The sequence below is a fragment of the Netta rufina genome (genome assembly GCF_964035555.1).
Source record: "Netta rufina genome assembly, chromosome: 4".
Lineage (NCBI taxonomy): Eukaryota > Metazoa > Chordata > Aves > Anseriformes > Anatidae > Netta > Netta rufina.
The window spans coordinates 32,941,936-32,952,908 of NC_140127.1; the positions used below are offsets into that span (position 1 = coordinate 32,941,936).

Here is a 10,973-nt window from a genome sequence, read left to right on the forward strand (position 1 = left end):
GGTGAATTAGGAAGAGTGCAGTATTTAGTAGTTTATCATTTTAGTAATTCCACTTCACGCATGCCTAGTTTTTAATCGTTTATTAGACTTTGATAATTACATCACTCCTCTGATGTTTGAGCTTTTTTGTTTTTTATTTTTTTGTCTTTAAGCAAAATTTGTTCTAATGTATTTAACCTTGGATTTTGCATTTTTTATCGCTAAGTAACTGCTAGTTAAATTTGTAAAAACATAGGTCAAGAAAGGAAGTTTGTGTCTGTGTATCAGATAAGTTTTGGGAGTTACCGGATCCACTCCACAGAAGTCCTTAGTGACTTACTGAGGCTGAGAACTTCGATTCTTTCTTTGTTCATGGTCTCAAGGTAAAGGGGAAGGGTCTGATTTCTGTCCCACCAGTTTTACAGCACTTCAATCCATTATTCTAAGTAGGTTTTAATCTGTTTTACTGAATAGAGAGCGGTACATTGCAACCTCCCTAAAAGCCATACGTCATTACTAACGAATGTGGTATCCAGAGATGGTAGAAGTTTACATTCTGAAATTTTCAAGGTGGAAAGTCCAAATTTTTTGTATTGCTATGGTGATAAGTTATCTATAAAAACAAGGGCAAAAGAGACAGTTTTGACAGGGGTGAGTTTGGGTGGAAAAGTCAGGTTTGGTTTAGCATGTACCTGGACTCTTTTTGCTCAGAAGTGTTCGCAGAGATCTGTCTGCAATCACTATGTGCTTGGAAAATGTTTCTGCTGTGATGACAGTGTACTGAGAATAACTCAGTGGCTGCCTCTAAACTGTTACCTCTGACAACTTCTCAGAGCTGGCATGTCCTCCTGTGCAGTTATGCCAAACACTGCAGAAGTCCAGTAGCACGCTGGATTTGGATTCCTCCTTGAAAAGGAGCACTACAAGCCTTTAGTATACCTAATAAGTTCTGTGCTATAGTTAAAGATCCATCACTGCCTTGATGTCGAGCAGCACAGCATTCAACAGACTGTGCAGTGTCTGTTCTTCTAAAAACAGGCTCAGATTTCACTTATACCATAAACTGAATCCCTTACTGTCATACCTTCTGAGCACTTAGGGTGCCGTGTGAAGCCTTACATAGCTTCTGTGAAAGCTAGAAACTAGAAAAATAAAACCCCACTCCTTACAGTATGACCTTTCCTTATCATTCAAGGGTGAATACAAGCCAATCTTACTCCATCGATCCAAAATAAGAAGAAGTGATTGCAAGATGAAAAGTGAAGTATCTGTAGACAGTTTCAGGCAAAGTCTTCTTGGTAACAGACAGCATGACAGCATGTGGAGCATTTTATTGAGCATTATATTTTCTGGCATCGTATGTATGTAGAACAAAGGAGATGAGAGAGGTTCTCTCCAAATGATAATTTTAGGGAGGATTTCAGAGAAAAAAGATAACTCAGTTCTTGGAAGTTACATTAAAACAGACAGGCTGACATACAAGCTATATGTATGCATTCTAGACAACATACTTTGCTTACTGTTTTGTTAATAAAATTACTCAAAAGTCTTGTGGTTTTGAAATGAATTCACAAAACCAATTTACTTTAGGATTGAGTATTTATACTCTGAATATAATTGTGTAACTAATCATGTTTGCACTTCAGTATCTCTTTGATGCATTTAATTTTTCTTTTAACAGAATGAAGACGGATTAACAGAATTCTTTGAAAATGTAGTAAAACAGACCCAGATGAAGCCAAAGAAAGTCATCGGCTGGATTTTAAATGACCTGCTGAGTTACTTAAAACAACATTCCTGTACAGTGAAGGAAAGGTCAGGCTTCTCAATTACTACAATGGTGAAACAAAATTGCTCCTTTTCTCATGTACCAAGAATAGTATCATGTCACTCTGTTGCTCACTTCTGCTTTAGTTATTATCTGTGAAGTTTGCTAGCCTAGGCAGTGCTACTTAGGCCTTGACACTGTCATGATGAATGAAGCTAACCAAATGCCTTCCAGAGAAGAGGACTATGTAGTTAAGAGTAGTAATCAGTGCCTTCCTTCTCTGGAATATGACAATGTTAAGGCATAATCAGGCAATCAATACCAAAGCTGAATATAGTGTATCATGGGAAAAAATACTAGCTTGTCATGTTAAATGGTGTGATGTTTAGGCAAGCATCAGTAGCCTAGATATATTACGTATCCTTTTCTCTGAGGTAACTCTTGCCCCCTTTTTCCATAGCCCAATCAGTTCTGTTCTCCTAGCTGACCTTCTGAATCTTCTCGAAAAAAAAGAAATTTCTGCTTCAGCAGCAAAGCAGGTGAGTACCTTTTTGATTTTACTGTAATTTTATTTTGAATCTGTGGGCACTTAGTCCATTTGCATAGCTACTTTATATTCAGTGTGTATCAGTACACTGCTTGTTTAAAAGGAAATTATTCGGAGTGTTGATGAAGGATAAATCTAGCATCTATACTGTATACATATAACGGATGAAAATACCTCGTGTATATAATCTTACAGATATATTTGCATATTCAGCGTTAGAAGGGAGCACAAACCAAAGAGTACATTTTCAACATGTGAACTGCAGTCAGTTAAGTAAGTTCTGCTTCTGAACAGACCGGGCACAGATCTCAATTTGGTAGTTTGAGTCAGACCTGAGTGAAAGGTCAGTGGGAACTAATCCCTGACTTGCAGTTAAGCTGGGAGTATCAGCTACTGTGTGCTAAGGGATACTAGGGTCTACATTCCCAAGTATTAGCATATGGAAATGGATATAATTACCTGATTGTAGTCACAAAAAGAAAAAGAAGAAAAAAAAAAGTCTGATCTGGCATACTCTGTGAGTGAAACATGGAGACTTCTGGCCTTTCTTTTATCCCAGCTTCTTTGAGCAAGTGTTGTTATTGGCGTCTCAAGCAAGAGCTGTCTGTAAAGCCAGTTTTCCCCCTGTCAGGACAGTCAGAAAAATCAGCACTTGACACATTCATCTTAAGTTATGAACTGCTTATGATGGGTACTGTGACGTCTGAGTGTATATAGACAAAATTCGGAGCCCTTTTGTGAAAGGGAATAACTGCCATTCATCTCACATTGTTTGTGGAATGTGTTGTTCTTTCAGGTAGTGATTGGCCTTTACATAAATACATCAGATGGCCGTTTGTTCTCAGGTGATCAGCAAAATTGTTAATAAAGATATTTAGTTTGCTTTGTGTGCTTTCAAGAGTTTAACACTGGAATACACAGGGCTGGCTTCCGCTTTTTTAGCACAAATGGAGTCCAAGAACAATTTTGGAACGGTACAGAGAGCAGTGCACCTTTTGCATGGTTATAAACCAAGAGTAACAGTTGCAAATGTGGCTCTTTACCCTACTTGGAGACACTTAAACCTCCTGGTTTGGGGGGGGTTTCTTGTGCTTCTTAATTAAGCTGGGCTTGTGGTTGGTCTGCTCCTCAGAATAGCCAGCAGCTTATTATAGGCACCATAAATACAAGACCTAAGTGCCTGACTTCAGGCATGTGCATTTGGAAATTTTAGATTGCAAAAGTAAAAGCTTCAAAAAGAACATAACATTAAAAGGAAACGCACTGGGATGCCGGGTGGTTGTGTGCCCGTGGGGTAACGGGACACCCATCAGCTTGGAGTCTGCGTCTGAGAGAGGAGCTTCAGAACTCCATTCTTAATTCTCTGCTTCCTTGTGGAGGTAGAAACGGGGTACTAATGCTCTTCTGCTGGAGGTTTTTCCTTGTGATATATCTGTACGCCAGCACTTCTGACAGGTTATGAAATGTCAAGAATTTCAGAGATGCCTTTCTTGTTTAATTACAAACTCCTTGTAATGTGCGTGTTGTCCTCTCTGTTCTGAAATTGGACACAGAGAAATAACAGTACTGTTTGCCATCACTGAGTGATGCTATCAAACTGCAGGAACCTTGCCGCATTTAGAAAAGTATTTTGGTTGCCTGGATGTCAGAAGAATAACAAATGTTTATAACAATTCTCAGCAGTAGGCAGAGATACTGGATGGCCCGAGGGCAGAAAGGGCTATATATACACAACAGCAGATGAATTGCAGCACTTGGGGTGGGGGAGAACGAATTGCAGCGGTGGAGACGGATCCAACTAGAAATGATAGAAGGGTTTGATGGGGTGAGCACGCAGACGTGTATCCACATACACGGCTCACAGCAGGAAGCTGTTAAAAGTTTTAATTTTTTAAGAGGTTTGTGCTCGGTCTCTGCTGTGTGAGGCATTAGAAACACAGACAGATAAAAGCCGAGAGTGCTGATTATAGACACAGAACATTGTATGGTAGGATGCATATGCCAAGGAAAGGGCACTGTGTGCTTGCATAATTAACACTTAGGTAATTACGGAGCTCACGCCCAACTTGCCATCAAATATAGCATCCTGCCCAGAGGTCTCCGAAGCGGTTTCAGTCTGGCATGCCTGTGCGCAGGGGGGCAGCTCCCACGCTGCAGGGCTGTGGGGCGAGTGTGGCCTGGGCCAGGGGAGCCTTGAGGCTCCACTTTGAAGTCCACGGCGGGACGTCCCGGTGCAACTTCCCCAGGGCTGAAACGGCTCCAGTGGGCAATACGCCTCAACGGGGCCTCAGTCCTCACTTTGGGGCTGGCAGGGTGTACATCTGTGGCATCAGGGCCCGCTTGTGTGTTCCGGAGTTGGAGGAGGACGGATCCTGGGGCAGGAAAGCAGGAAGTGGCCCTGGCTGCTGAGAGCCCTGCTGGAGCAGCTCAGCGTGGAGCCTTCATCGCCTGTTCTTCAGGGATCTGGAGCAGGGCACAGAGCAGAGCAGCCCCCAGGTCTTGTTTGCTTATGCAGTTGCATATGTCACCCACATAGGAATAACTTCAGCACACCCACTTGGCACCCCTGCTTTAAAGTAGATAGCAGGAAAATGAGCACAGTACACAAACCTAAACAGAACCATCTGCTTTGACAATTATGGCTGCGCCATCTGGAGCACTGGACCCAGCCTGCCCCTCACTTTTGTCAGAGGCTGAGGGACAACTGCCAGGCATCAAGGCTTTCCATCAGTGGCAAGGAGAGATGCCCACAGGACAGGCTCGAGTGGTGCTGCCTGCTGCTTCCCTCCCACCTTTGGCAGGAAATGACTGCGGGTAGGGTTTCCAGTTGGAGCCGTTCTCAGGCGCAGCAGTCAGCTGGCATCTTCACCAGTTGCAAAATGTTTGATATGATGCCCATGGCAGCCAGACGTGTGAGTCCTGATTAATTCGTCTTGACCAATGGTTCGCTGCTATGCCGGTGTAGGTAGAGAGAGCAGAACATCATTAAAATCTAATCACGCTCAGGCAAGAATCAATAGTAGAAACTACTGAGATTTCAGTAATGGAAATGAGGCCTGAGATTCTCATTTTGGCTCTGGAGACCTCATAATTTGATCCCACTGTTCTGGTGCAGACAGTTTGTGTAAATGAGTTGAAATCATTTTTTAAACTGCTTTCTTTAGATCTGTACTCTTTGCCAAGTAGCGAAACACATTTTTTAAAGTGCATCTTTGACAGGACTTGGCCACATCTCTTTCTGCTTTCCTTCATACCTGTAAACAAGCAGGGGCCTTGATAACATTATTGCTCCGGTAGCTGAGTGGATATGCTTGTTACCAAATTGAAAAGTACACGTGATGCAGATGCCACAGGGAAAATCTGGTGCCGTGAAGGTTTCTAACGGGCAAGCTTTTCTCAGTGCCAGGAGATGTTTGGCAGAGGACAGGCGGGGAAGCAGAGCTGTGGCCGTGACCGTCAAGCTGTCCTGCCCCCTGATCTAAGGCAGCCTGATGGATGAGTTGCTCCTGGGTAACTCTGCCATGCTTGGCTGCTTAGATTTTGTTTGTCACAGATTTTCTCCTCCCGCAGCACATAACGTCTTGCTTGCATACATACCAGTCCTAAAAATCACATCTGCCTCTTTCCAGGATGGTGATGGGGCATATTTACTGTCCAACCTCTGATGTGTGCAGTACTTGGGGCTCTCCAGGGTGTTTTGCCATGGGCTGTGCTGTGCAAAGAGGACAGAGCTCCTTCTGAGGGGCGCTGCACCAGCCCAGTGCCTCGGGAGGCCCTCAGGGAAGGAAGGAGCAGGTGGAGGCTGCTGTGGAATTAGGCCATGGAGTGCAGCAAAAAGAAAATAATGCAACCTGCTGCAGACTGGGTGGATCTCTGCCGGGTGTGTTTGTTTCTAGGGGTGTTGCAGGTAGCGCTGGCACAATGATTTGCACTCTTGCACTGGAAGGAAGATCTTGCAGAAGGCATCATACGCTGCATTGATTTGTTTAGATGTAAGCAGCTGAAAGCTTTACTCAGTGTGGTTCTAACTCTGGCCGCTTATCGGTAGCTTTAATGTTGTGATCTGCCTGCAGCCCTCTTACGGGGGAAAAACAAGGCGCTTTGTGTCGCTGCCCTCTCTCGGGGTCTCCAGCACTGTGACAAGATACCATCGAACGCTTTGGGGTACAGCTGGCAAACAAATCTCTATTTACAAGAATTGTCAGCACGTGGTTCTTACAGACCTCTCATGGCTACAAAATTGCTTAACCACGGGTCTTTCGTACCGGAGAAGTCTTCCACACTGAAGGCTGGGGTACTTAAAGTACCATCCCGCATCTTCCATTCTTCCGAAGTTGTCTTGCTGCCCTGCTAATTATTTAACACACGGTTTGAATGGCCTTTCTCCTTTCCCCTTCCCAGCCTCTCCTCCATCTACACTGAGTGTTTAGCGCTGAAATTTTGACGTGACATCCATTTCCATACTGGTACACAGCAGTGGCCCAAACATACAATTATATCTTCAGAGCAGGATGAAGCACAAGCAGCTGTTTTAATAAGGGTTTTCTTTCTCTCCTCCCACAGCTCTGAAATAAGAGCAAAGGGAATACAGAAAATGACTGCCCAAGGAAATTGTTTTTTTATAAATGTTCCCTTCTCTCAAGTTTATTCCAGGGCAATAGCCCTGCTATGGCATAGGAGAACACACCAGCATTAAGAAGTAATTATTCCAGAGGCTTAGGTTCACCCCGCATCCCTGTGCGTGGAGGTGATGCATAGGTGGGCTGGAGCTGCTGCGCGGAATCGGCTCGGCACCATTTCTCTTCTGCTTTGTCGTACGTATCCTCATTACAGCTTGCTGATGAGGGCTGGTAATGAGATGAGTTACCTGGGATTGGACTCGGTACAGCAGTCAGCTAATCGTCAGCTCCTGTGCAGAGACATCGCTCATGGAAATGCATTTTCTCACCGTGCTCAGGCACTTCTTGTGCACAATGTGAGACGAGCGCGAGTGCTGCCTGAGAAACAGCCTCGCTGGGGTGCCGGTGGTGCCTGCCACTGGGCCCACCCGCAGCAGGGGGCAGAGCTCAGAGTGGTGAGCAGCACATGCTGCTGCCCGAAGGAGGGACAGAAGGTACATGGGGGCTGCAGCAGGCAAACTTCTTGGAACAAGTCTCCTCGCTGCTAGCAGGCAGCTCCTGGTGCTGCGGCGGGCTGCGGAGCACCATTTCCCAACCGTGGTCTGCACTCTGTGCAGGGAGTGAAAAGGCTTCGATTGATTTCAGGGTGCCGAAAAAAGGAGGGAAGGCACAAGAGCTCTTTCAGCACAGTGCATGATTAAATCTTGGGCTTGTTCATGTTGAGACAATCTGCTCTTGCTGCTACTAAAATCTCACTTAGCTCTGTAATTAAAATACTTGCATGTAAATAACATTGATACGTACAGCAACTGACCTTCGCCACTCATTGTGATTTTCAGGTGTTCGAGGAATTGTGGAAGGGAGAAGGAAAGACGCCTCTTGAAATCGTTAAAGAAAAGCAGCTTCAACTGCTAGAGGATCAAGGGGAGCTGGAACAGATCTGCCAAGCAGTGATTGATGAACACGAAAAGGAGGTGATGATGGTGGTGCTGGAAAGCTCGGGCGCTGTGTTAGGCTGTGCCACTAAAAAGGAGGGGATTAAAATGGCCTTTTCTCTTTTAATTGCTATTTGAGATCTAGAGCCAGTATAGCAGCATTAAAGCTGCTGCACAGCTATGATCATGTCTTTTCTTCTCCTTTCTTATTTTACTAAGTGTTTCTTTGGAAATTGAAGCTTACACAAAATGATCAGCAGAAGAAATTACCAGTCTGGCTAATGTGCTAAGTCATTCTATGAAACCATAAAAATTTAATGCAAGGAAGCCAAGCTACGGGGCTTTCCTTCTGTCTTCACCTATGCAGTGTACTGGCCTTAACCTGACCTCGCCACTTGGCCACGTAACTCTCATTATGTCATTTCTTGAGATATTAGAGCAACAGCACTACGCTGTTCTGAATCTGAAGACTGAGGCTATCCACCAGCAAGGCATATGTTACGGGATTAGAGACAGTATCAGAACTGGCAGGGCCAAAATTTCACTTGTTTCTGTCTCTTCTCCATGTCCCCACCTTCCCTCAGTGCCAGAGGCAAGCCTCGCTTGCTGTCCTGCCTGGCGCTGTCTGTGGGGTGGGGAGGAGCCGGCCCCATGTGGCAGCAGCACCTGTGGGTTCAGGGGGCTGCGTGTGCTGCAACAGGGCTGCTGTCAGCTCTGCGGGCCTGGGCTTGGGCTGTGACAGCAGCACAAGTGCTGCAGTGTGTTCAAGACAGGGTTTCAGCTCTTCCCCATCCCCATCAAAGGACGTGCAGCAGCCTGCGTGGCCATCAGGCTCACATGCCTGAGCCAGGAAAAGGGGAAAAAGTACGTGTTGATCTTGAAGGGGAGGAGTGGGAAGGAATCCTGACAGAGTCTAACATCTGCTTTATAAAAAACAAAATGAAAACAAGTGCTTAGATGTACTGTGGAGGGAAAATGTAAAGGCAGAAGTGAATAGCTTGCTCCTACTATAAACATTGTCTAGATACATTTGCCATTTGGAAAAAAGACATTAACATCTTTTGAGAACAATACCACCCACCCCAGATCTCATTGGGGGATGCTAACAGCTCTGCAAGAGCTTTTGATAAAGAAAATGAGCTTGCAGTAGGTCGGCGTGACCTCCATCAGACTGACTTATTTGCAGAGCCTGATAAAAGTGCTCCTGTATTTTCTGACTAGAGCAGAAGCACAAGTGTGGATAGAAAGAACATTAGAACTGATTGGGAAGTGCAGAAGCTGAAGGTCCATAACTATACTCCCATTTCAATAATAATGCCTTGCCTGAGAATGTAATTCCTCTCTGCTTTCCCCTGTTTGAGTCAAGCCAAATGCAGGAGAATGGCCTCACTTCCCTCCTTTTTCCAGGTGATCTTTCACTACAGCAACAGCTGCCTTGAAGCCCTGTAATTCACTACTTCAAATTGCTGCAAGAGCTTGCATGACAAAATAGTTAGCTGAGTACTTGCCAGGGGAAAAAAGTATGCCTTGCTTTCTGATAGCAACTTTCCTTAAAAAGAACTAACCTCGACAAAGTTGTTCAAAGCGACACCAAGCAGTTCATGAAAACACAGCATCCAGGCTGTACCGTACTCTCCCCTGTATAAGGAATTCCTAGCATGGAAGGCGTAATGAGTCCTTTCCATACTGTGACAATACCAAGAAGATTTTAGCCTGCCAATAATTCAGATACCCTAATGAGCAGCCGTATTTGCATTTGCGCTCAGCATTGTCACAGTTGGTGGTTCATATGTTAGCCATCCTTCCCTTAATGTCTGTAAATACAGCGTCCTGGTTAATTGAAGCTATCGTGTTTTGCCCAGTAATTCTGACAATGTAGGGAATGTCTTCCTGCCACTCAAACAGTATGAAGACCAGAAGCTTGTGTTTCAGCAGTAGCATATCACTTAGAAATGTCCAAAAGTAATTTTTTCAATGCTTTTTTCCACAGCTTCTTTACTTAGGTTTTAAACATGGCCTTGATATTTTGCAGGTAATTGTGCACCGAAAACCACCTCCCTGACAGGAGGCCATATTTGCTTTTTGCAAAGGATTCCTTGCTTAAAGGAAACAACGTGCTGTTACCAAACCACCTGAGTCTGCTCTTGAAGGACCTCACAAATATCAAATAGATTGTGATTCGATGCAAATTATTATACCTGACCAGTATGTTGAAGAAAACATAAGATAGGCTTCTTTTTGCTAATAGGCTCTATCTCATTTTTCTTGCTGTTTTCCAGGAAGTCAACTGTTCAAGTTGCAGACCTTGTTTACATCCAAAAATGTTCTCTGGCTTTTTCAATAAGAACAAATCTTTCTATTAGTTGTAAGGCCCTGCTGCTGCAGAGACTTGCTGTTTTCTCAGGGGAGCAGAGCAGGAACTTATTGCAAAGCTGAAGGCAGTTTTTATAAATAACAACTTAGCCCCAAAATATAGTGTTCAACCATGCTGGACAAAGGACAAACCTTTAGGTTTTGTCTTAAAGGACAAAAATATTCATAATTTGGCAATGAATGAGTGAAGACGCTGTTTTCCAGTAACAATGGTGTTTATCTGTTCTTTTAAAGGTTATGGCGATAAAAGCAGGAAATCAAAAAGTCATAAATAAGTTAATTGGACTGGTTCAAAGAGCAACCCAAGGCCGATCCAATCCTGTTCTGGTGAAGCAAATATTAGAGAAGAAGCTGTCAGAGTAGCCACAAGGGAAAACTGCACAACTGTCTACAGAAGACACGCTTCATCCCGTGTGGTTCACTGCTAACTAACTGTGGTGCCTCCAGCATTACGTGCCCCAGGTCGGTTCTGCTGCAAGGAGCATTACTTTCTTGCCTTCCCAGCTGCATCAGCCAAAGGCAGATGAGTGAAAGACCACCTCAACAGATGATGATGGAGTTGTTTACATGTCCTCCACTTTGGTGGGGCATTCAGAAATGTAATTTACATACAGCCACAGGGAACAAGTTCCCAGAAAAGTCTGTGAGTATACAGAGCGTAAGTTGTATTCGTTAGTTTTGTAATAAAGCAAGTGTAAACTGAGCTCTTCTAGCATCCTGAGATGGGCAATTCACAGCTCTTGAATGCATAA

The 10,973-nt window shown here is 44.3% G+C and overlaps 1 protein-coding gene across 1 annotated transcript in view; it reads left to right on the forward strand.

The window, feature by feature from the left end:
- Positions 1-10,924, forward strand: part of GATB (glutamyl-tRNA amidotransferase subunit B) — a 43,213-nt gene extending 32,289 nt beyond the window's left edge. The window contains exons 10-13 of the mRNA XM_084286408.1: positions 1,661-1,794; positions 2,208-2,286; positions 7,753-7,887; positions 10,456-10,924. Of these exons, the coding sequence (XP_084142534.1) occupies positions 1,661-1,794; positions 2,208-2,286; positions 7,753-7,887; positions 10,456-10,584 (477 nt within the window). The 3' untranslated portion in view covers positions 10,585-10,924. The remainder of the gene's footprint in view (positions 1-1,660; positions 1,795-2,207; positions 2,287-7,752; positions 7,888-10,455) is intronic.
- The last annotated feature ends 49 nt before the right edge of the window (positions 10,925-10,973 follow it).